We start from the raw sequence: 25661 nt of genomic DNA on the forward strand, positions 1-25661 counted from the left end.
AGTGTTTTCATCAATCTGCAACTTGTTTTCTATGTCCCTTTGCCTGTTGACAAGTCACCGGCGATTTCATCAATGCGATGTCGAGTATTTGTGGTCATTTGGCAAACTGGCAATTGAAACAAACCTAATTGGGTCGTTTCTTTGCCTTTCGTTGTTTGTTTGTTTGGAAGGTTTGTCATGTGGATGCTTTACTTGTTAATTGAGTGTAATTTTGAAAGTAGGATTGGAGCTGGATTTGTTATTGGCAATTAACAGGATATGACCTGATATTTATTACAAAATTAGATTTTTGTATTATTCTTTCTAATGTCTCTTTTTTTTGTCGCTTTCAGGTAAATATCTTCTTTTGCATACTGTAATATTGAAAAAACGCTTGAAAGTACCGCATACAATAATATTAATAAAATGGATTACTTCAATCGAAAGTTTTGGTGCGCACCAGTCAGACAGATGGAAATGTCTTAATCGATTCAAAATTGTTGAAATAACCACTACTTCGATGAAGCACATTTATTGGTTATAATGTTGACAGTTTACAAAATGGAGGTTCCAGACTAAATTTATAAAATAAATGTATCCTTCCCTAATAATATTGATATGGGCACACATTTTCTTTTTAAATCAACAACAAATTTTCATTACTTTTTATTTAGAGATTTTCGTATTTTTCTTTTCAAAACATTAAAAAATAAAACAAAAACAATATCCGTTCATTTCCTCAAATCCTTAAATTCAAATCTATTTACGCAACAGATAGGAAGCAGCATAAGGATAAGTGTAAGCGCTGGCATAAGGAGCGGCAACATAGGGAGCAGTGTAGGCGGCAGAGTAGTAAGGAGCAGTATAGGCGGCAGTGTAGGGGGCGGTATAAGCGGCTGTGTAGGCAGCTGTGTATGGGGCAGCAGCTACATAGGGAGCGGTATAAGCCAAGGGAGCAACAATGCCGGGTTTAGCAGCAGCCAAGGCAACGACAGCCATCAAGCACAAAGCGAACTAAAATAACACGATAATAAAATAATTATTAGAAATTGTTTTGTCTTTATCCTGCGACAATAACAAACAACTATCCTGTTTGGTTTAAAACTTACAAATTTGAACATTTTGAATTGTTTGTTTTATTTGTGTGGTTGTTTGCAGAACTTATTGAACTGATAACAAATCGTTAACATTTTCTAGTTTATATACTACTACTACTGCCCAAGTAATTGTTGGCAAAAGTACTTTGACTTTGGGTCTGGTCCCATTGTTTTTTGCTGTTGTCTTCTCATTTTATTTTGGGCAATATGCAAATTTCTTTACGGACATGTCTCCCGCACTAGATTCTTTGTCTCCCATCGCTGCTTCATGGTTGGATGTTACGATTTTTTGCTTTGGTTTTGTTTTTCCATTTGGGCAATATGCAAATTTTACACAAACATGTCACCCGTGCCAAGGTCAAATGTTGTGTTGAGGAAGCAGACAGCAATTTGCCAATTGGTGGCTGCCGAACTGAATTGGATTTATTATTGCCAAATTGTTTACCCACAAGCTCGTCAATAGTCTGAACAGCAATGCACGTACGATTGATTCGAACTGTTTCAATTTGACTTGGTTTTCGTTTGAGCCACATTTTTTTTATTGTTGATATTCATTTTGCAATTAGCGTTTTTCATCACAAAAGCCGAACCCATTTAGGAATAGCCAACAGAATAATAATCATTAGGATCCAATAGATCGTATAGATATATAGAGGATACTACGAAATGCGTTTAATTCGACCTATTCGATTTTCTTGTAAGCTGGAAGTTGCTGTCTTTGACTATATTCTTGAAAATATACAATTAGAATCGGAATTTTGGAGTTAATGATGTAGAATTGTTCGCTGTATATCAGACTTCATGTTGGGTAACAAATTCAGATGAATATCTCTCACATACTCTGATTGAGAAGCTGGAAGTCCCTCTGTTCTTTGTAAGGAGTGATTGTGTGGTTCATCAAAAGTTAATACCCACCTTCCTCAGTTAAATGTGAGATGAAGTGTACTATGATTTTTATAACCATAAGGTGGAGTGTATATTAAATTTATCATTCTGTTGGCGACACCTCGAAATATTCGTCGGACACCTAATATGATTTCAGAATAAAATCCTTTGTCTGTCTGGCTATCGCAATATTAAATATGGAGCTTGCACATACATGATACTACTTCTTAGATATTTAGTATTGAAAATGAAATATAAGGGTCCCGTTTTGCTCTAGACCCATATAACGGCAAGCCTACATTGTCATGTATAAATTCCCATACATATACACTGGTGGCCAAAACTAAAGCCACTAAAAATGCTGCATAACGTTTTCAAAAATAAAGATATCGTGTTGGTTTTTTCTATTTAAATCGGTTATTTTATACTCTCTTAGAAAAGCAATAATGCAAAATTCATTACGAAATAATTAATAATTTATTGATAAGTGAGTTGTCTCGATTTTTGCAGAACAGATAAGCTCTATATGTATAATCGAATACGGTCCCACGTATATGTTTCTCGCGATCACCATAATTTAATTGCAACATGACATAAATTCGTAATCTAAGGCAAATTTTGACTATCTCAAGATTTAAGATATCTTCATGTCCTTAAATTTATTTAAACGCTCTCTTTAAAATTAATTAAAATAGTATATACAAATTTCTCTAGTATTCTCTTTTTAGTAAAAAATTCCAATATTTTTTCGATTTCAATAAAACTGTTATATATCTTTTATTTTCATCTCGTTTCTTCTTAATACTTTTTAATAACAACAAATAACAATATCGGTTCAAATCTTCAAATCCTTAAATTGAAATCTATTTACGCAACAAATAGGAAGCAGCATAAGGATAAGTGTATGCGCTGGCATAAGGAGCGGCAACATAGGGAGCAGTATAGGCAGCAGAGTAGTAAGGAGCGGTATATGCGGCAGTGTATGGGGCGGTATAGGCGGCTGTGTATGCAGCTGTGTATGGGGCAGCAGCTACATAGGGAGCGGTATAAGCCAAGGGAGCAACAATGCCGGGTTTAGCAGCAGCCAAGGCAACAACGGCCATCAAGCACAAAGCGAACTGTAAGGAAGGATGATTACATTATTAGATTTCGCTACTACACAATTAATCTTCCGAAAACAATCTCGGGATATTTGATTTAAAACTTACAAATTTGAACATTTTGAATTGTTGGGGGTTTGTTGTGTTTTAGTTTGCAGAACGTATTGAACTGATATCAATTCCTTAACTTTATTGAGTTTATATACACAAAATTCAGTCTATTGGCAAAAATTCTAAACAATACATTTTTTGTTTAACTTTTTGTCAATATGCTAATCCACTCTGTGCATGTGTGCCTGGCCAACACTCCCACTAAGGTCACATATGTGTGGATTTTTTAGTAATTTGACAGCCAAAATGTTCATGACTATCACAGACACAGTAGTTTCAGTAACAACACGTACCAAAACCCAGGCTACTATTTTTTTTATGCCCTCAGTCTTATGGCTAATGAGGATATATTCGTTTTGCTACGGAAAATATGTGCCTTATTGATGTATTGGTTTTATCCCCAAGTGTCTTTGGACCAATTCCGTTTCAGACAATCTGTAGCCGATTTACATATGTCCAGCTGGCTGGTGCGATAATTCTCAAAGGGAGTAACCGATTTCATCCAAATTTGTGTATTTCTTTTTTTTTGGAAAACTTAAAGCTTGACTCGAAAGAGTATAAATAACTCACTTAAAATTTCATTGAAATCACCGCCCCTTACAGGCAAAATTCAAATAATAGAATTTTGTGTAAAATAGTTAAACCAGACATAACATTTAGCGTGTATCAACTATGCTCTAATTCGAAATTATGACTCTATATTGCTGTCACATCCTTTATCTAGTTTTCTTTGTACTGTGGTCAATTTTATGTTTGTTGTCTATCTATATTCTATATTTTTGATCCCCAAAATAGTGCAATTCATTGTAGAAAATTTGAACACATAAAGTTGAACCTTTGTTTTTAACCCTTTGTGGCCCACAGGCAACAAAATATTTTAGAGCTTATATATAATACGCGGGTAGTAAATTTATATTTTTTGGATAACAAATGTCAAGAGCTGATTATGGCCGACATCAAAAGAAAAATCTAAAAAATTCAAATTTTTGGTCAAGTTAGAAATTTTTCAATGCAGTGATGAATGCAAAAATATGTACAGTACCAATTTGTGTATACAGTCCAAATGATTTAAATCGCATCGTATTCGAAATGTACGAATTGTATCATCCAAATTGTTGTTGAGTCTTGCAAAAAAAAAACCTAAACATTTTTTCGTCGATATTGCATTTGCTTTTGTTGGTTTTGTACTTTTATTTTTCGGAAAGAAGGTACTGTATCTCCCAAACTCAAGGATGTAGCGACGCCAAATTTTGTTCATATCCTATTTAGGATAGTTACATTAAATCTGTGCATAGAAAATAATCCTATTGCCACGGATAAAAATTCGGGGCTCAAAAAGTTAAGGAATCATTGCAGTAGCCTTATGTTGTCTCTTGTCACTTTACTGAGTTTACAATTTTTGCTCATCGAAATAATCATTTTATTCTTATATGACAGAATTGGACAATATTTGTTAGATATACCTTTCAAATAATCATCCGTCCGTTTTTAGGTATTTTTGTGATCTTATTTTCGTTTCAAAATCGAATTGGCTGTAATTAAATATTTCAAGTTATCAATTACACATCAGTCATCAAAGTCTGCTGTATGTTAACCTCACAATATAGATCGTAATATTAAAGATATCTTGCTTTCACTCTCAAGATGTTTCATTTTGAAAATGTAATGTAGTAATCCAAAATATCAGTAACGCATAAAGGGCTATTTCTCCATTTTATTTGACAATCGGTTAAGACGATTTCTGTATTTATACCATTGAAATCCAAATTGTCAACAAAATAGTTAACTCAAATCCTGCATTCCTTTTAAATACATTTGCAGAAAGACAACTATCTGTTTCATCATCTCATACCAATAAATAAAAAAAGTTAATTGATTTAGTTTCCTCCAAAAATAAGTAATTTTTTATTAAGTTTTCATTCGTTGTTTTTTTAACCTCAACAATAAAACAATATCCGTTCATTTCCTCAAATCCAATCTATTTACGCAACAAGTAGGAAGCAGCATAGGGATAAGTGTACGCGCTGGCATAGGGAGCGGCAACATAGGGAGCAGTGTAGGCGGCAGAGTAGTAAGGAGCAGTATAGGCGGCAGTGTAGGGGGCGGTATAAGCGGCTGTGTAGGCAGCTGTGTATGGGGCAGCAGCTACATAGGGAGCGGTATAAGCCAAGGGAGCAACAATGCCGGGTTTAGCAGCAGCAAAGGCAACAACGGCCATCAAGCACAAAGCAAACTAAAATAACACGATAATAAAATAATTATTAGAAATTGTTTTGTCTTTATCCTGCGACAATAACAAGCAACTATCCTGTTTGGTTTAAAACTTACAAATTTAAACATTTTAAATTGTTGGGAGGTTGGTTGAGTGATTGTTTGCAGAACGTATTAAACTGATAATGATTCCTAAACGCTGCCTAGTTTATATACTCAGTTATTTGGTAGCAAAGTTCTGAATAATTTCAGTGTCATTTTCTTCCATATGCAAATCGAATATCATGAATGTACGTGAATGGTCAACACCTGTACTAAGGTCAAAAGTTTGACGGTAAGGGAACAATTGTTTGCGGTTGTTTGTTGAGCTTCATCCAAAATTGCCTAAATGTTCACGAGTACAACAATTTCGTGCATATCCAATCGTAGCGACAAAAAAAATCACGTACGCACTAAATCTGCTACCGCGTTCGTTTCAAACACACCACAGTTAATTTTTGTTTAATATTAGTTGTTCCTAGTTTGTTGTATTTTTATGTTAATCATCGAATGATTTACTAAGGCGGCCACGTGACTTAAATGTATTAATGGACGTTTGATTAAATTATTTGTTGTGACATAAAATGGAGTCCAACATTAGAACAACGAACACTTCAACAATCAATGAATTGCAATTGATTCTATTAAGACATTTAGGTTTTAGGTTAACAGGTTTTGGCCAATTCGGTTTTAATCATTTGTGCTTTTAATATTAAGTTCGCCACAATTATTAAAATTAAAATACAATTATTTTAAAATTAATATAAATCAAATAATAGAAGGGTTATCATGAGAACCAAGGTAATTTTTAACATCCAGATGTAAGCAGTGATACACAAATCAAAATTTGTAAAAACAATAACTTTGGTTTAATCGAGAGATATATAGAATAAGGCAATTTCCGTATAATATGTGTGTCCAAAAGAAAATTAACACCAATACTGTCACAAGCCTGATTTTGAGCATTTAATTTCTAATCTTTTTTTATTTTTATCTCACCATCCGTTATAGGGAAACAAATTACACCTTCAAATAAAAAACTCCCACAGCATTTGCATACACTATGATATGACGAGTGCTTAAACTAATTTTCAAGCATTGAGTTTCTTCATAGAGATGAGTAGGAAGCACTTTCATAGAAAATAAGCCGTCGAGAAAAAATATCTATAAAAATAGTTCATTCAGAAATGAACCAACAAGGCTACTCCAAAAACTCCTTGATAAAACCGAATAAGCTTTGATAGTTTTTGGAATATCGAAATGTATTTATTGTATATTTTAATCGAATCCGTCTGCTTTATAAAGCGCAGGTAAACGGATGAAGACAGTTAAATCATTCAATTTCCGTTTTCTTTTCTTGTCTTTTTGTAAAATATTTGGATGTCGACAAATCTCACCTAAATTTATGAATGTAGAACAGTCGAAATCGCTTATAACGACGGACAAGGGACCTTTGAAATTGGTCGCTACAACTTATAAACAATATAAAATAAAAGCATCAGGACATTGTCGTTATAAACGGTGCCGCTTAAAACTATTTTGACTGTAATTTTAATAGCAAATTTGCTCTTCTGGAATAAAGGTGTCTTATTTCAGAAAACGTTCCAATTTGATGGAGGATTTTTGAAACTCCCTACATCTTTGTAAATTTTCGTGTCTTGAATTCTTTTTTAAGCGGCACTAGAAGTTTTTGGTATCAGATGTTTTTCCAAAATAATGATATTTTCCCAAATTCTTGTTCAATCGAATGAATTGTTGACAAATACTGATTTTCAGCCTATGACTATTTGTTCCGCAAAAAATAAATCAGATTTCCGAATAATTTAAAAAAAAAAATACAATTGATTCAGGTTTTCATTGTAAATGGATTTTTATTTGTTTTCATTTTTTAATTTCAATATCCGTTCAATCAAGTCTCAAATTCAAGTCTCAAAATTAAAATCTATTTACGCAACAAGTAGGAAGCAGCATAAGGATAAGTGTAAGCACTGGCATAAGGAGCGGCAACATAGGGAGCAGAGTAGTAAGGAGCGGTATAGGCGGCAGTGTAAGGGGCGGCATAAGCGGCAGTGTAGGCAGCTGTGTATGGGGCAGCAGCTACATAGGGAGCGGTATAAGTCAAGGGAGCAACAATGTCGGGTTTAGCAGCAGCCAAGGCAACGACAGCCATCAAGCACAAAGCGAACTGAAAAAAAAACACGATAATAAAACAATTATTAGACATTGTTTTGCCTTTATCCTGTGACAATAACAAACAACTATTCTGTTTGGTCTAAAACTTACGAATTTGAACATTTTGAATTGTTTGGTTAAGTGATTGTTTGCAGAACGTATTGAACTGATAATGATTCCCAAACGCTGCCTAGTTTATATACTCAGTTCTGAATAATTTAAGTGTCATTTTCTTCGATATGCAAATCGAATATCATGAATGTACGTGAATGGTCAACACCTGTGCTAAGGTCAAAAGTTTGGCGGTAAGGAAACAATTGTTTGCGGTGGTTTGTTGAGCTTCATCCAAAATTGCCTAAATGTTCACGAGTACAACAATTTCGTGCATATCCAATCGTAGCGACAAATAAATCACGTACGCACTAAATCTGCTACCGCGTTCGTTTCAAACACACTATAGTTAATTTTTGTTTAATATTAGTTGTTCCTAGTTTGTTGTATTTTTATGTTAATCATCGAATGATTTACTAAGGCGACCACGTGACTTAAAAGTTTTTAATGGATGTTTGATTAAATTATTTCTTATGGCATAAAATGGAGTCCAACATTAGAACAACGAACACTTCTAACAATCAATGAATTGCAATTGATTCTATTAAGACATTTAGGTTGTAGGTTAACAGGTTTTGGCCAATTCGGTTTTAATTATTTGTGCTTATAATATTAAGTTCACCACAATTATTAAAATAAACAATTATTTTAAAATTAATAAATCAAATAATAGAAGGGTTATCATGAGAACCAAGGTCAATTTTAACATCTAGATGTAAGCAGTGATACACAAATCAAAATTAGTAAAAACAATAACATTGGTTTAATCGAGAGACATATAGAATAAGGCAATTTCCGTATAATATTATGTGTGTCCAAAAGAAAATTAACACCAATACTGTCACAAGCCTGATTTTGGGCATTTAATTTCTAATCTTTTTTTTATTTTTATCTCACCATCCATTATAGGGAAACAAATTACACCCACATCATTTGCATACACCATGCTATGGCGGGTGGTTAAGCTTATTTACAAGCATTGAGTTTCTTCATAGAGAAGAATAGGAAGCACTTTCATAGAAGAGAAATCGTCAAGAAAGAACATCTGTAAAAATAGTTCTTTCAGAAATGAACCAACAAGGCTACTCCAAGTTACCAAGTTAAAAACTTGATAAAACCGAATAAGCTTTGATAGTTTTTGGAATATCGAAATGTATTTATTGTATATTTCAGTCGAATCCGACTCTTCTTTATAAAGCACGGGTGAACGGATAAAGACAGTTAAATCATTCAATTACCGCTTTCTTTTCTTGTATTTTTCTAAAATATTTGGATGTCAACAAATCTCACCTAAATTTATGAATGTTAGAACAGTCGAAATCGCTTATAACGACGGACAAGGGACCTTTGAAATTTGCTCTTCTGGAATAAAGGTGCCTTATTTCAGAGAACGTTCCAATTTGATGAAGGATTTTCGAAATTCCCTACATCTTTGTAAATTTTCGTGTTTTGAATTCTTTTTTAAGCGGCACTAGAGGTTTTTGGTATCAGTTGTTTTTTTTCAAAATAATGATATTTTCCCAAATTCTTGTTCAATCGAATGAATTGTTGACAAATACTCATTTTCAGCCTATGACTATTTGTTCCGCAAAAAATAAATCAGATTTCCGAATAATTTACAAAAATAAAATACAATTGCTTCAGGTTTTCATTGTAAATGGATTTTTATTTGTTTTCATTTTTTAATTTCAATATCCGTTCAATCAAGTCTCAAATTCAAGTCCCAAAATTAAAATCTATTTACGCAACAAGTAGGAAGCAGCATAAGGATAAGTGTAAGCGCTGGCATAAGGAGCGGCAACATAGGGAGCAGAGTAGTAAGGAGCGGTATAGGCGGCAGTGTAAGGGGCGGCATAAGCGGCAGTGTAGGCAGCTGTGTATGGGGCAGCAGCTACATAGGGAGCGGTATAAGTCAAGGGAGCAACAATGTCGGGTTTAGCAGCAGCCAAGGCAACGACAGCCATCAAGCACAAAGCGAACTATAATAAAGGGTAATCAGGCTATTAGTATTGAGTTCTTCTATGAGATATCATTCGATAATCAAATCAAATATTTTGGGTTGAAACTTACGAATTTGAACATTTTTATTTTTTGGGGGTTTGTTGTTTGCAGAACGTATTGAACTGATAATTATTTCTATAGGCTACATCGTTTATATACACATTTATTTGCCAGGCAAATTCTAAATAATTTAAGTTTCAATTTTGTCTCTATGCAAATTATATGGTCAACACCCCCACTAAGGTCGCATGGTTGTGGGTAAGGGAATACATGTTTATGTTTGTTGCGTTCATTCCAATATGGCCTAAATGTTCGATCTCCCAGTTCATATCCAATCGCAGCGACTACGACACGTACGCACCAAATAAACTACCGCATACGTTGCAAACACTCCATAGTTTCAGTTAACTTTTGTTTTGGAATTGTTTGTGTTCGTTTTTATGTTAATAATCAAATTTTTTACTACCACAGCCACCTGACTTAGAAGTTTCTGATAGACTTTTGCTTAAATTATTATGTGGTGGTATGTCGTGGCGCCCAACATTAGGAAAACGAAGACTTATTCCAATCAATGAATTGTATTTGATTTTATTAAGACCATCTGTTCGGTAGTTTAGACTTTGAGTCGGAACAACGTTATTCGGTGTTGACTAATTTGGAATTTGTTTACAATAAAATAATAGTTTATTGTGGATATAAGGAACATGGGTGTGAGATAAGGATCTTTGCAACCAAACGCCAAGATCCTTCACAGATTCCAGTTTTCAGAATTCGGGTTAAAAACCACAACGAGAGGGACGAGCCATATAAAATAACGGGTTAGTCGAGGTATTGTAGTATCAGCCAAAAATTGGGATTTCCTCTGTTAAATATCAACTCAAATGAACAACATGTAAATTTTTAACTGAACATTTAAAATTTTAATATAAATAAAGTAAAAAGTGCCAGTCGGTGTTGTCGACATATATATGCTCAACCTCATCCTTTGCGGAGGTCTACAGAATTTTTTATTCGCTTTATAGAAGATATATGGGTTTTCAAAGAATAATTCATGGAGTAATTCCAGATGAGGTTGGTAAAAATGTGGGGGAGGAATAGAAGAAGGGCACCCATAGGGCCAACGTTCTAACATTATCAGACATGGTAAAAATATTAGGCTATTCTAAGTTTAGTTCAAATCGGATAGTCCGTTCGCAAGATATTATTGATCATTTTGTGTGGGAGGTATCAGAAGGAGTGGACCGATATTCCCCATATTCGAACTTTATTTGAAATTGAAAGAAATGTTAAAATGCTAAGGTTTAAACCAAATCGGAAATTTAATTAGCCTAGTATTGGATTTATAAATATTGAAAATGTTGATCCTCTGTTGGGGAGGTACCAGAAGGAGTGGAAAAATAGGTCCTATCTTCGGATCTGTTCTAGGCTTGGTAAAGATAATAGGTTTTGCAAAATTTTGATCAAATAGGGTCGTCACTTCGCATGATATTAAAAAAATTAATTTTCAGCAAAATTCCGACCACTTTGTGGGGGTTGTACCTCATTTTCGAGCCTGACCTAACTTTGAAAGAAATATTACGATGTGCAAAGTTTGGATGAAATCTCGCATGTCCGCCCACCTACCAGACAAGCGGACGGTCATGCGTAAATGGAATCAAAATTGTGTGGAACGGATTTGTTCCAAAGAAGCAACCATAAAAGTGTATACTCCCTCATTAGCCATAAGGGTACAACAAGAGTAGTTACCCCCTATATATGAAATAAAAAATATTCAATTGCTTTTGGGTTTCATTGTAAATGGTTCATTATTATTTTTTTCGTGTTTTTTTTTTAATTTCAACAAATATAACAAAAACAATATCCGTTCAATTTCTCAAATCCTTAAATTCAAATCTATTTACGTAACAAGTAGGAAGCAGCATAAGGATAAGTGTAAGCGCTGGCATAAGGAGCGGCAACATAGGGAGCAGTGTAGGCAGCAGAATAGTAAGGAGCGGTATAGGCGGCAGTGTAGGGTGCGGTATAAGCAGCGGTGTATGCAGCTGTGTATGGAGCAGCAGCTACATAGGGAGCGCTATAGGCCAAGGGAGCAACAATGCCGGGTTTAGCAGCAGCCAAGGCAACAACGGCCATCAAGCACAGAGCGAACTGTAAGGGAGGATAATTACATTATTAGATTTCGCTACTACACAATAAATACTCCGGTAACATTTTCAAGATATTTGTTTTAAAACTTACAAATTTGAACATTTTGAATTGTTGGGGGGTTTGTTGTGTGATTGATTGCAGAACGTATGGAACTGATAATAATTCCTAAACGTTCCATTGTTTATATACCCATCAGCATTATTGGCACAATTCTAAATAATTTTAATTTTAATTTGTCAATATGCAAATCTACTGTGTACATTTGTGGTCAACACCCACACGAAGGTCAAACAATTAATTGTTAACAGTTAATTGTTCGTCGTAAAGCTTCTGCCAATATACAGCCTAAATGCTCACGAATACAATGTTTTCGTTTTTCTATTTTTTATTATTTCATATCCAATAGTTTTGACAACGGCACGTACCCAATAGGCTGTCATGTACATCGGAAACTTGCCAAAGGTTTTTGGTGATTTCTGCTTTGGATTTGTTTACTTTGGCTCTGTGGTGTTTGTTTGTCGTATTTTTAGTTTCGTTTTGAACTTCGGTAATCAGATGATTATAGTCTGCGTTTTTTTTTTCAACTGCAATAAAAGTGTCAAGTTTGTAATTTAGTGAATAGTACCATGATCATGATTGATTTCGTTGTGACGACATGTCTTTGAATTCACAGACTTTTTAAGAAGGTTCCCAACCACTTCATTCTTTCATTTTCCAACGTTTTCCCGAGAAATAGGGATTTTTAATTTGGCCTTGATTTGTTTCTTTAAATAATATTGTCGTATTCGTATGTAAAAAGTTGCGCGTAGAAAGATTACAAATATGAATTTACTACCAAAAGCCATAATAATAGCCTAAAATAATTTTGGCTTACAAATCTTAAGGTTGACCCAATTGCTCCCAATTCAATATTACTACTATAGCTGTTATATACAACCACAAAACCTAACTAAGTTTTAAGCTATAATGAAATAAAAGGCTGGATCTATCTCAGTATGTAAATAATCGGCTTTACAAGCTTCAATTCTTTATTTTATTTATTTAATTCGTCTTTCTTCTGGCCATTAGGATATATCATCGACAGTATTGTCAATAAACTTGAACAGGGCCATTTCATAAGATAAATAATAGTATGTTTAGTTTATACTAAATATGGCGTGAATAATTTCAAACACACGACGAGGTTTATAGGACCATATATTTGTCTTGAATTGATTTATATATCACGCGGTCGAAAGATGTTAACTCATAAGATTTCTGTTTCACCACTTTGGGAGATCCGGACAATTTTTTTCCCTAAAATTATGATTTCGCTGTCTTGTAGTCTTGTTGAAAGTAAGCGTTGTTCGGATCAATACTATTCAACGTTGACCATAAAAAATAATGAAATATTCATATATGGTATTAAACCCGGTGTTTTTTATCTGAATATCCTGATAAAAATTCTAAAAAACCTGTTCTTTCCTCCTCGAAATATGTTTGTTGTCATATTTGGCCTAAGTACATGTGTTTTTAGTAAAAATTCGGAAGAATCGGATAGTTTTGTATAAAAAACATTTTTCACTGAATATATTGAAATACATACATATAGGGTTTTAGTAACATGACACGGGTAAAATAGAGAAAATACAATTAAAACGTAAGAAATATCAATTTCTCTCAAAATAATAATAATCATCACGTCGAACTTTGACCTAGAATGACGGACATTTTTTATATAAAACAGCATCAAAGTTCTCATTTTCTTTGCAGACGGACAGGATGCTTCACGAAGACCCAAAAATAAAAATTTTGAGAATTAACAATGTTAACTTTTCTGAAAAAATACTACTCTTACCTATCGTACAATGGACCCTCTATGTATCACTAATATTAGCATTAACAGTGACTCCCATGTTAATTTTATACTTCTTCAACAGTACGTTCAGTTTTTTTCCCTTTATAATACATCAAATGTATGATAATAAAAATTAATTTTACAAAGTCCAACCGTCCGGAACCTTAATAAATCGTCCACTAATTCTTTATTAATAGGGTGCCAAATAGTCTATATTGTACGACTTTGCTCGTGGTTACAACGGTTTCCTTTATCATATACTTCTAGGCACGTACCATTCGCTTTGTAAAAAATTAACCGATAACATAAATTTATCTTAGCTTTTAGTTCCTAGTGAAACAGGACTTCCTTTTCATTTTAGTTTAATAAATTCTGAGAAATTCTTAATTTCCTGTTTCCGCTTTAAAAATTTAGGAAAATAAATTCTCCCATTATGAAAAAAACATGTTTTTAGGTTTCATTAAAAAGGGTTCATAATTTATTCTCTTTATTTTTTTCGTTTTTTTTTCATCCAAAAATTTTAACAAATAAAACAAAAATAATAACCGTTCAATTCCTCAGATCCTTAAATTTAAATCTATTTACGCAACAAGTAGGAAGCAGCATAAGGATAAGTGTAAGCGCTGGCATAAGGAGCGGCAACGTAGGGAGCAGTGTAGGCGGCAGAGTAGTAAGGAGCGGTGTAGGGGGCGGTATAAGCGGCGGTGTAGGCAGCTGTGTATGGGGCAGCGGCTACATAGGGAGCGGTATAAGCCAAGGGAGCAACAATGCCGGGTTTAGCAGCAGCCAAGGCAACGACAGCCATCAAGCACAAAGCGAACTGTTCACACGAAAAGAGAGAGAGAGAGAGTGAATTGTAATTAAATATTCCTTTTTATTGTTTATCCTCTGATAAGAATTTGAATACTTACGAATTTGAACATTTTGAATTGTTGTGTGTTTTTGTTTGCAGAACGTATTGAACTGATAACAAATCGCCAACAATTGCTAGTTTTTATAGTCAAGCGATTGTTGGCAAACACAGTCGGTGGAGATTGGCTTAATGTGCCTGGATGTTCTGATTTGTTTTGCTTTTGGGCAATATGCAAATCGGACATGGACGTGTTGTCTCTTGGCTATAAGGTCAATACAGTGTGTGTGTGGGGGGAGGAGGCAGCGATCAATTGTGTACAGAGGTAGACATTGTGTAGCCTTCCAGCATAGCCTAAATGTTCACACCACCAAAAAATCATTTCATTTCAATAGTTTTTGACAGTGGCACGTACCAATCAAGCTATTGTTAGGTGTGGAACATTTTCTTGTTCTGTGTTTTTTTCTTCTTTTTTGTGATTTCATTGTTTATTTTCATTTATTTTTTATTAGCTACGACACAGTACAAGTAATAACCTCCAATATTGTGTATTCGGCAAGCGTTTTGTAATTATTTCCAAATTCTTATTCTAATTTATTTGTTGGCAAGTCAGGCAGTGAATATTGATGGCTTATCAATGCGGTTCTGAAACAGTTTTAAGAACTCGTTTCAACACTCGGCCACTGGTACGTGAAAACAAAAAAAGTTCATTTTTCAAACATTTTTAGAATTTTTTAGTTCGAATGAAACAATTACGCCGTCATGTCATTTCTTATTTAATAAAAGTGGTATGAAGATGTTATGCAATTCAAAAGATTTGGATTATTGACACTTGCTTATAATATATCAAATGGCACAGCCATTTGAAATAATGGCTCGTTTAGAAAGAATGGTATCAATCGCAATGGTAGTTCTTAGATCGTGCTTTATTTACCGAATATTAATTCCTCTGAATGCAAGAATGTTATATTTTAAAACTGCCTAAATTTTGAAATTTAAAATACATGAATTAAACTTTAAGCGTTTTTCTAATGAGTGTGGTTCATCTCGAATTTGTTTTGCAGGGAAATCTACCCCCAATTTAAATTTTTCATAGACATATTTTATCAACTCACCTAAACACATAACCTTGTCAATATTCCAAGTAGTTTTATTTGTATTTCATTAAAAATTCAATATTATTTTGGGATTTCTGTTTGTGCCAGTTTCATAGAGTCCTACTGAAAAATTAATTTACTTTTTGACTTTGCACAGAAAACCGCAACAACAACAACAACAACACAACTATCGCTCGCACCCATCATCCATAAACATTTACAGTGGAAGGAAAACTTTAAATGTAAATTTATTGTAATACCAAATAATCTTCATCAAACAAAAACTAAAGTCCTTTAGCATTCTCGAGAATACCTGTCAGCCTTACGTCACGTTATATATAAAACAAAAAATTAATAGGTAAGTGGGTCTAGTACAGGGTGTAATAGTTAGGAGGGTAAATATACAAGTTAAAATGTTGTGCTTGCGGTTGAAAGCAAAAGTGGACTAAATTTAATAATGGAAAGTATTGATGTATTACGGAAATTATCCACAAGTTATATAAGATAGAAAAAATGGGAAATAAATCACTTTCTCTTCGATCGATTTTTCGATTTTTATAAGTATGAGGGTAAGGGGTAGTGTAGTGTGTAACAAGGGTAAATACACTTTGATACGGTGAAAATGTGCCTCATCGAAATAATGGTTTCTTTGACCCAAAACCGTTTCAGAAAATTTGGTCCGTCCGCCTGCCTGTTTGGCCGGCTGGTGTGCAAGATAAATCTCGAAGGGAATAATCTATTTTATTCAAACTTTGCACATCTTTCTTCCAAACTTATTTCAAATTCGAAGATGGGGAATATCGGTCCACTCCTTCAGGTAACTCTACCACAAAATGGTCAAAATTGTACTACAAATTTATTTTACAATATCTTGCGAGCGGACAGTGGTACGGTGGGAGCCATTGGTTCACTCCTTCTGGCACCTCCTCAACATATTAGACGAACATAATGTCTGATTTGAACCAAACTTTGCACAATCTATGATCTTTACAAAGCCTAGATCAAGTTCTGTACCACATTCTTTTCGAGTTGATATTCTTTTTCATTTAAGGGATCCCAATTTTCGTTTAAACTTCAAATTTCAGATTTAGCTACTTCATACTGACCTTCGATCATCTTTTTGGGATCAAATTCCATGTCACCAAATTTTGTATGGGTTTCGCCCATTCGCCCTTACGAAATAACAGCCCATGTATAATTAAACAAAAACTGAATTAACTCATTTTTGTTCTCATCCGCACTACAGTATGTCTGTGTGCGAGTGAGTGTGCTTATTATTTATAGACACCACAAGAGTTATTCTCCTAGTATCCTTTTACCAGGATTACTGTTGTACGTGGCATTACTGTTTACTTTTCAAAAACTAAACGCTTGGAAAAGAACTTTGAGTGCTGGGCGACAAGAACAAAGGTCGGAAAATAAATCCAGGATTTTGGCATACCAATGTGTGGTGTGCTTTTGATATGAGATTATCCTTTCTATGGAATATAGAATTAAATAAACGAAAGGTGTGTGTAGCTAAATACATCATCGGTTATAGTAACAGTTAATGTCAATGAAAATGAATTTTGTAATTTAAATGTGAGTCATAATATACAGTTGTTGGGATTAGAATATTAAAAGGTCCTACAATGGATAGCTGATAAAAACTGTGTTGATTTTCATATAAAATAATATACATTTCCCATGTTATGCCCAATTATTATTTAACCTAAAAAGCTATTTATATATAGTTTTGTAGTCAAATTAAAACTGCCTATCACCCAATGGATGGGTACATATTACCATTCCCTGTTTTTTTTTAAGTTATTCATAACAATAATTCTTATCCTCTTTACAAATCACAAACACTCAAAATCAACAAAGTTTTTCGATTTCAAGAACTTTACCCTTTAATTGATTACCTGGCCACCAGTGTTTAGGATTAACCTGCAAGAAGTTTCTTTGTACCGGATTGTACAATGCAATTTGAATCCTGTCACATGCACACCTCTTATGATCCATTCTGTCCTGTGGGTGTGCCATTTATTTCTCAAATGATGCACAAAAACACAATGGGTCTCAGCATGAAAGTCCAGTGACATAATTGGCCAAAGCCTGTGAAAAATCCACACATATGTTGGCTTACATGGCACACAGTGACTGACACACATTTCGACCGTTCAAGTGCGCCGATACAACACCGAACACACAAAATCTATGGCTTACAATTTGTGTTTGTTTAAAAGCGAAATCCAAAACTATGATTAAAAAATATCAAGAACGCCAATATCAGAGACTTTGCAAGCAATGAAAACAGAACACAACAAAAAGACCTTTGGAAAAATCGCCAATATTCTACTCGTGTTCGAAGGGGTTGAAGTGTAGTACTAGAAGGTGAGGTGGTTGTGAGTACTAGGCAAATGTGTGTATGTGTGTTTCTGCTATTGTTGTGAACAAAACATGTGGTCGCCGCTGATGGTGTTTTCAGTTTTGTTCTTGGTTGTTATCGATTGCCGGACACTGGGTTATTGGTACAATAAACCCTTGTCGACAAACGACTATGTTCGGTGGGACGGTGGTTGGTTATGAGGATGCCCAAATTCAGACACAGCGAAACAGACCATGGCAACAACAACAACTGAGACAAGAATAGGTGACCGACCAGCATTGATGGTAAGCTTGCCTAAATCGGTTGACTAGATCAATGAAAATCGATTTTTAATTTAAATTCTGTCAACACCTTCCGTAATTACGACAATAAATAACGACAAAAAGCCCAAAACAAACTTGCACTCGTATCAAAGGCAAATTTATGCACACACAGGCAAACGCTAGTACACAAAATTTATAGGCATAGGGCAGGTAGTTGTTGGCAAGTACACCCTCATAGCAATTTGCATTTCGGCTTGTGTATAAATAGTAAACAATTTAAATTATTTATTATCAGTTTAATTACAACAATTTTGTTGACCACAACAAAAACCAAAACAATCAAAATGTTCAAATTCGTAAGTTGAATATCCTAAAGGAAATAGTCGAGGGAGGACTATTGTCGTCCTAACACCAACATTCTTTTTTATATTTTAGTTCGCTTTGTGTTTGATGGCCGTCGTTGCCCTGGCTGCTGCTAAACCCGGCATTGTTGCTCCATTAGCCTACAGTGCTCCCTATGTAGCTGCTGCTCCCTACACTGCTGCCTATACTGCCGCTTATGCAGCTCCTTATACTGCCGCTTATACTGCTCCCTACTATGCCGCCTCTCCCTATGTAGCTGCTCCTTATGCTTCCGCCTACACTTATCCCTATGCTTCTTACTTGTTGCGTAAATAGATGCATATGAACTGAAGAAATAATTGTAGATATTGGAATGTGCTTGTGATTGACCGAATGCAATAATATGAAATAAAAAAACATACGTACATACAAATTGAAGTTCCATGTTTTTGTTTTCGACACTTTATATCACTTATTTCTCTTTCGAGATGAGCTACAAATGTCTTTCGACATCAGCTACTTAATCGAAGTTGCAATGAAAAAGAAAGCCTTGGGGATACTACATTCCCATCATTATGGGACGCGTTGCGAAATTGCCCCTACGAATAAAATTAGTTTGGACATTTTAGAAGTCGATTTTCACAATCCCAGTCCCCACAATGCCAGTCCCCAGATACCAATTTTTATCATTTTGCAATGCAAGAAAAATATGATAATCGCTTGGTGCCAAGTGCGGACTGTATGGCGGATGTATACAACCAAGCTCCCGAAGTTTCTGGCGAGCCACTGTATATGTGTGTGGTGTTCCTGGTGGAATACGACATCTCTCCTGTTGGCCAATTCTGGACGTTTCTGGTCAATTGTAAACGGTTTGAAACAGCTTTTTTGGTCGATTGTTAGCTCCTGGGTGATGTTACGACTGCTAACATGCCGGTCAACTTCGAGTTGATCATTTTCACTTTCGACGACCGACCGACCGACCGACCTGTGCGTGATGCATCTTTAACATCAAAAAATTCCTGAACGGAATCTACGAAACCAAAAATGCACAATTGGCTTTTACCGTATCGGAACCATAAACCCCCTTTACAATTTTAACCGTTTGGCTTGTATTTTCGCATTTGTGATTATTGAATTTTCTCTTTGTTCACTTCAATTTTTAACACCCTATAACTCACAAATGTCACCCTTTCAACGAACATAAATCTGAAATTGTTTGATCGATACTTTAAGAAAAATCGATCAGTAAAGCCATCTGCAGAAAAAATTACGCACATACTGGATCTTATACGGGTTAATGCACATCACTAAGTTGGATTAATTAATAAGCATAACTAATTTATTTTTTAATTACAAAATTGTCATCCTTTTGCTGACTATATTTCTTTTCCAATTGTATATATTTTTTATTAATTATATATCTTTTCATTCAACTAATCCTTGAAATAGCTGCAGAATTTAACGAATTACTTCTTGCCTTCACTCACATTTAATCCACATTAACGGGACCTTTAATTATTCACCTCCACTTTTAACTTTTATTAAATTTTCCGCCGTTCGGATGCCATGACTGACTATTTTATTACAGCTTTTTAGCATGTCATCGACATGACATAATTATGCACAAAATTGAATGTTTGCCTCGGTGACACTGGACATCTTGCTGGGGCTAGGCGGGAATGACAATGGTGACTAACATGAACGAATATAAGAAAGTGGTTGGAACATAAATGGAAAATAGGGGGAAACAGCCAGTATTCAGTCAAGTTGTTTTCTGTCCATTAACTTACTGTAGTTAATTCATTACTCTGACTGACCAACCTGGTGACTGACTGACAGATTGTGAGTGAGTCTTTTATTTCTGCGTTATTTCTCGCAATCACCGGCAGACACTCATTTTTTAGTTTTACTGTCAGTTGCATTGCCACCACACTTTGTTCACAGATCGGGCCTTTGTGCTTCGTGTTTTATTTTTTTGTGCTTTCCTTTTGCACTTTGAAGTGACACTTTGCAGCCTCGATTTGTCGGCTTTGTCCGTCGTCTGGCTGTCGCTCCATGACTGTTTGCCCATTTGTCTGTTTGTAATGATTGCTGAAAAGTGTCACATGAATTTTATATGACCAACAACTACTCGGAGCCAGTGATGACTTTGTGATGCTTATGAGAGCAAGTGAGAGGCAATGAGCGGCGTAAGTGGCCATTGATGCCGGAAACAGGAGCTAAAGGACAATGACAGCAAGAGCAAATAACAGCTACTTGTTATTAATTGTTTTTATTTCCAAATGGTTCCGTTACATTTGTCAGCATTGCTAATACTATTCTAATAGTTTTTATTAATATAACTTTTTTTCCAAAGAATTTACAATGTACCTGAAATGCTTTAAAAGGCAGAGTAGGGTTTTTGTGTAATGGTATATTATCGGGTGTTATATTATTTATATAATTGAAATATATTTTACATCCAAATCCTCTTTAAAGGCAAGAAATGCAAATCGCTCATTCGCTGCAAGACCGACATAAATCAAAAATCGCTGGTAAAGGCAACAAGTCCATATTTCACAATTTTCCAGGAGAGACAAAACACAATCAAGCTTTCTTTTGAATAAGGATTTTTTAAATCTGTAAATACAATTTGTTTGTGTATTGTATGTGTATTTTATATGCGTAAAGGCAAAATTAAACAAATAATTATTTGCGGAGATACATGTTTTTTTTTGGGACTTAGAGATTTTTCTGTTGCTAAGTTTGTATGTTTTCATGAACTTAGGTATTTTTTTAATAACATGTCTCTCACTATATTTGTTTATAACTGCAATAAATACCTACTGTTGTAGATTTTTTACATGCTAATTTATCTAACAGAGTAAAGATTTTAAAATCACAGCTTATCCAAAAATATGAATAAAAAAGGCAAGAACGAACTTTTTATTCTCTACAAATACCGAATAATGGGTGTAACGTTATAGGTGGGCTAATCCGAAACTTGGGCCAATATTGATACAATTTGGTAGGGAGATTAGGTACCCAATGAGAGTCCTAAAGTACTGTGAATTCGTTTGAAAAAGTTTCCCAAAACCTACCAAAATTCCGAATATTCTGGATAACGTTATATGTTATCCCGAAAACTTAAAAATCACGATTTTTGATTTATGCCGCTATTGCAGGAAATTAGCGATATATTTTTACCTTTTTGAGTTTGATTAAAAAAAAAAACAATTTCCGTATGGAATTTTTAGTGAAAAGGATGTTTACTATAGCGTAATGATAAGTTACTAAAAGTGTCCGGACATGTCACAGCTAACAAATAAATATAGATAATTCGGTAACTTACCGACATATACTCTCATTTATATCTCAGAGTCAATCGAATTTAGTTCAATTTATTTGGTGTAAGACAATTACTAAGCTGTACCAATAGCGACCCATTGTTTATATAAAATATATAAAATCATGGAAAAAAATTATGATCATCTCCTTGAACCAACAAATGATATGACTCATATGTTTAAGCAACTAAGTCCTACATAGTGGCGAAAAAGCTAAAAAACACACACGAAACATATACGTACGTTAACATTTTGGCTTTGAACGTTAAAGTCAAAAGTATCAAAAAATGGATTTGTTTTTTTTTTTATAAAATCATTAGTCCACAATGTTTGAAAATAAATTTAATAAACTTATTTTTCTCCTCTCGTTACAGGTAAATACAATAACGTTGAATTCATGAAAATACTGTAAGTTATTATTATTCATATCCTTTAATGACATTTAACAATTAGCGCAATGGTATAAACTATCCGCCGTTTGATTTAACGGACTTTCGTCCGTAGTTTATTATTACAGTTTAAATTGCTTTGGAAAAGCTTTATAAACCTCCAAGCTATAAAATACCACAATATAAAAAAAATTAAATTGCATGCTATCTATGTTTTTTCTCTGTTTTCTGGAACATGTGCCATGCGACCACTCATGGAGGCGGCTGCGCATTAACCACTACCGGCATTTTGCATTGACTATTTTTAGAAATATATACTAAAACAGAACTTCAATATAATTCATTATTACCACTCTTGCAAAAAAACTGAATAATGAACTGAATAAACTAAACTCCTTTAACTATTTTTTTTGCAAAACTTTAATTTATAAAACTCTCCATTACAAATCGAATACTTTCCCATTGTCTAAAAGGCCGCAAGGGTTGTTTTTTCTTTCTCGCTCACATTTGCCTCCTTCTCCGGTCCGGCCACATGGCTTGTGTATACAACAGAAAAACTTTGTCCACTGGTGATAAGAGTAAAGTTTTTCTTGTTCATCCTTCCTGGCGATTTTTTTAAAGGATTTCATAACTGCCGTTCGACGAGGGAGGGCGGGTTTGCTGTTAGTTCAGGTCAATACACTGCTGAAGCAGACATTCACGAGTCGGGTTGGACCATACACAAACACACGTGCGCTGCGGTATACATTTTTGTATCAGCTTTTTGTTCATCTGTTTCCTTTTATTTTTAATCATAATCTGTGAAATGCGAATGAATTGCGAAAGTAGTAGAAAAGAAGGAAAAAACATGCAGGATTAAACAAAATGTTACCACTAAAGGAAATCGAGAAAAATGTGTTTGATGGAATGATAGAGAAAAGACAATTTTAACTATCACAATGTATCTATTCAGATGGAGGAAAGTGTGTGATGGACTTTTTCCGACAACATACTCCACTTTACAAAAGAGGTTAAATTTCCTTGCACTATGATTATACATTTCATCATTTTTTTACTTCATTCGAATTATTTTATTTTTTGAAGAAGAAGAAAATCTAATCATTAAAATGCACTTTGCATTCGGATGCCATTGATGGTTCAGGTTTATCAAAGGAAATAAGAAGCAGCTTAAGGACTAAAACTACCAGTTTCGAACTGAATATATACTTTATCTGATGAGCCTATGTTTAGTCTTACCCTGGATATAACGAACTAATTTGCCTACTAGTTCGATATAACCGCACTTCGCATTTAAGATTTCCCTTTTATCGAAATTCTATATTTTCTAAATTCAAAATTCCGATCCTCAAATAAAACCCTTAATAGATAACTCAAAATACAGTACACCTAAGTCTGTTTTTACACGCTCTTTTTGTACACGGTTTTGATATAACACGGTTTGAAAATCGAATATTTTTATTTTTTTTACACGATTTGAAATTTTTTGTACTTAAATTTTTTGTCAAATTTAATTTTTGCGAAGTATGTTCATATCACAAAAAGTTATTTATGAAAGAAAAAAGTCTGAAACCATCGATAGTATCGATAGTTTGCGATCAATAGCTTAAAGATTTAAGTGAATTCCCCTTTAGCGCGTACAAACAATTTTTACTGGTCAAAGCAAATGTGAATAGCACTTATTTAGGGGAATTCCCTTTTTTACACGGTTTTTTTACACGGCTTCTTCTGGAACCAATCTAACGTGTAAAAACAGACATAGGTGTATACAAGTACAAAGAGTTATACAACATATAAATAAATATTAACCATTCCCGTGGTATCATTAAATTACATATTATCCGCTTAAGGTCTTTGAGTGCCAGAATTGTAATTATGTTTCAGAAATTTCATTATAGGTATAAAAACCACCTTACATATGCCTTCCTAAAAAGACTCTTAGGAGACGGCTATTTGTAAAAATGTAAAAAATATATTTTTCGCAATTTCGATCGTTCACATATACGAAACATCAAAGTAAATGTCCCTTTTTATTATCATTATTTTATCGATGTTATTCTGCCTTGACATTTATTGAACCCAATACTACTTTTAGATTAAATTCGCATGCATTAAGTTCGGGTGGATTAAAGAAGTATTTTAACATTTAAATTTGTGACTAGAATAATAAATCTAAATTCAGTTGATGCATAATTTCTATTTCAGTGTTTTATTAATGTTTTATTTTTATTTCTTTTCTTTGTTTAAAATTTAACGGATACAGTGTTTGTCATATGCTGCAGTACAATTTATTACAGTTTGATACACCTATTTTATTTTGAAATATATTCCAGCTGGCAATGCCATACAATTCTATTGCATGCTATAATTTTTTCTAGTGTTTCCGATTTTTTTCTCTCTCTTTCTCTCTCTCTCTCGAACATCTGTCAACTTGGCATCACTTTTCACTGAGAGAACTCTCAAAATTAAAACAAAACAACGCAAAATTGTGTGTACCGGAAAAAATTATTGATGAATTCAATTTTTGTTATTATATAAAATAAAAGCATTATTAAAAATGTTTTTATATGAATTACAAAGTGTATATGTCATAAAAATATAATAAAGTTTATAAAGTAGCATATACAAATAACAACACAACAGAAATTGTTCTGTTGTTTCTAAAATTTTTTAAACATCTGCACAACTTGCGCGGCATCACTTTTCACTGAGAGAACATTTTTGTTTGTTTGTGGGGTTGTCCGGTGTTGTTGTTGTAGTTATTGGGAGCCAACAGCCAAAGCGGCACAAAAACAGGGAGAACGCTACGCCATTTGTTGTGGCATCACTTTAGTAATTATCCGTTCGTCGCTGAGTATAGACGGTTAGACGTGTTTATTGTGCTTGTTCTTTCTATACGTGTACGAGCGTGAGTGCGTGCGTGTGTCTCTCCTCTCCATACACTTGGACGGTGTGTTTATTTATTTATGCCGTTTTGTTGTTGTTACCTTTATTACTGTGTATTTCCAAGCTTTTGCCGCCGCCTGTTGTTGCTGTTGAAGGAAATGTTATGCGAAAATATGCAAACAAATAAATAGAAAACGAAAATAATAATAAATTGTGTTAGAATGATAATAATAATAACAAACGTATAGCGTTGAAAAAGTCTAATAATCAATGAAGGAGAGTGCAAAAAGGAGGAGGAGAAGAAGAAGTTAACGAATAAGAATAATGCTAGATTTTGACAAGTGATATATGTTCTGTGTGTGTGGTGTAGTGCGATTGTTTGTGCAGTCTAAGGTGGCTAGTCGCATTTAGCCTGGCTAGCCCACCAATCAGCCGAAAGGCGTTAATCA

The 25661-nt window shown here is 34.2% G+C and overlaps 8 protein-coding genes across 8 annotated transcripts; 1 reads left to right on the forward strand and 7 right to left on the reverse strand.

Annotated features, from left to right (window-relative positions):
• Positions 1-681: 681 nt before the first annotated feature.
• Positions 682-1140, reverse strand: LOC133329047 (cuticle protein 16.5-like). The gene is made up of 2 exons (XM_061537545.1): positions 1089-1140; positions 682-993 (listed from the first exon to the last, which is right to left on the reverse strand). Exons 1-2 carry the CDS (start codon positions 1098-1100, stop codon positions 739-741), a joined length of 267 nt encoding a protein of 88 aa, XP_061393529.1. The 5' UTR covers positions 1101-1140; the 3' UTR covers positions 682-738.
• Positions 1141-2792: 1652 nt separating this feature from the next.
• LOC133329048 (cuticle protein 16.5-like) lies at positions 2793-3271 on the reverse strand. The gene is made up of 2 exons (XM_061537546.1): positions 3170-3271; positions 2793-3079 (listed from the first exon to the last, which is right to left on the reverse strand). The coding sequence occupies exons 1-2, from the start codon at positions 3179-3181 to the stop codon at positions 2825-2827; spliced, it is 267 nt and encodes an 88-aa protein (XP_061393530.1). The 5' UTR covers positions 3182-3271; the 3' UTR covers positions 2793-2824.
• Positions 3272-5137: 1866 nt separating this feature from the next.
• LOC133329046 (cuticle protein 16.5-like) lies at positions 5138-5512 on the reverse strand. The gene is made up of 2 exons (XM_061537544.1): positions 5501-5512; positions 5138-5405 (listed from the first exon to the last, which is right to left on the reverse strand). Exons 1-2 carry the CDS (start codon positions 5510-5512, stop codon positions 5151-5153), a joined length of 267 nt encoding a protein of 88 aa, XP_061393528.1. The 3' UTR covers positions 5138-5150.
• A 1852-nt stretch (positions 5513-7364) lies between these two features.
• Positions 7365-7761, reverse strand: LOC133329032 (cuticle protein 16.5-like). Its single transcript, XM_061537531.1, has 2 exons — positions 7706-7761; positions 7365-7607 (listed from the first exon to the last, which is right to left on the reverse strand). Exons 1-2 carry the CDS (start codon positions 7715-7717, stop codon positions 7365-7367), a joined length of 255 nt encoding a protein of 84 aa, XP_061393515.1. The 5' UTR covers positions 7718-7761.
• A 1680-nt stretch (positions 7762-9441) lies between these two features.
• LOC133329033 (cuticle protein 16.5-like) lies at positions 9442-9787 on the reverse strand. The gene is made up of 2 exons (XM_061537532.1): positions 9776-9787; positions 9442-9684 (listed from the first exon to the last, which is right to left on the reverse strand). The coding sequence occupies exons 1-2, from the start codon at positions 9785-9787 to the stop codon at positions 9442-9444; spliced, it is 255 nt and encodes an 84-aa protein (XP_061393516.1).
• A 1730-nt stretch (positions 9788-11517) lies between these two features.
• On the reverse strand, positions 11518-11956 carry LOC133329035 (cuticle protein 16.5-like). The gene is made up of 2 exons (XM_061537533.1): positions 11945-11956; positions 11518-11854 (listed from the first exon to the last, which is right to left on the reverse strand). The coding sequence occupies exons 1-2, from the start codon at positions 11954-11956 to the stop codon at positions 11600-11602; spliced, it is 267 nt and encodes an 88-aa protein (XP_061393517.1). The 3' UTR covers positions 11518-11599.
• A 2263-nt stretch (positions 11957-14219) lies between these two features.
• Positions 14220-14705, reverse strand: LOC133329049 (cuticle protein 16.5-like). Its single transcript, XM_061537548.1, has 2 exons — positions 14603-14705; positions 14220-14511 (listed from the first exon to the last, which is right to left on the reverse strand). The coding sequence occupies exons 1-2, from the start codon at positions 14612-14614 to the stop codon at positions 14269-14271; spliced, it is 255 nt and encodes an 84-aa protein (XP_061393532.1). The 5' UTR covers positions 14615-14705; the 3' UTR covers positions 14220-14268.
• Positions 14706-18616: 3911 nt separating this feature from the next.
• Positions 18617-18950, forward strand: LOC133329036 (cuticle protein 16.5-like). The gene is made up of 2 exons (XM_061537534.1): positions 18617-18628; positions 18708-18950. Exons 1-2 carry the CDS (start codon positions 18617-18619, stop codon positions 18948-18950), a joined length of 255 nt encoding a protein of 84 aa, XP_061393518.1.
• The last annotated feature ends 6711 nt before the right edge of the window (positions 18951-25661 follow it).

The sequence above is a fragment of the Musca vetustissima genome, unplaced genomic scaffold (genome assembly GCF_032173495.1).
Source record: "Musca vetustissima isolate MV318-11 ecotype Yass unplaced genomic scaffold, APGP_CSIRO_Mvet_v1 utg31629, whole genome shotgun sequence".
NCBI lineage: Eukaryota > Metazoa > Arthropoda > Insecta > Diptera > Muscidae > Musca > Musca vetustissima.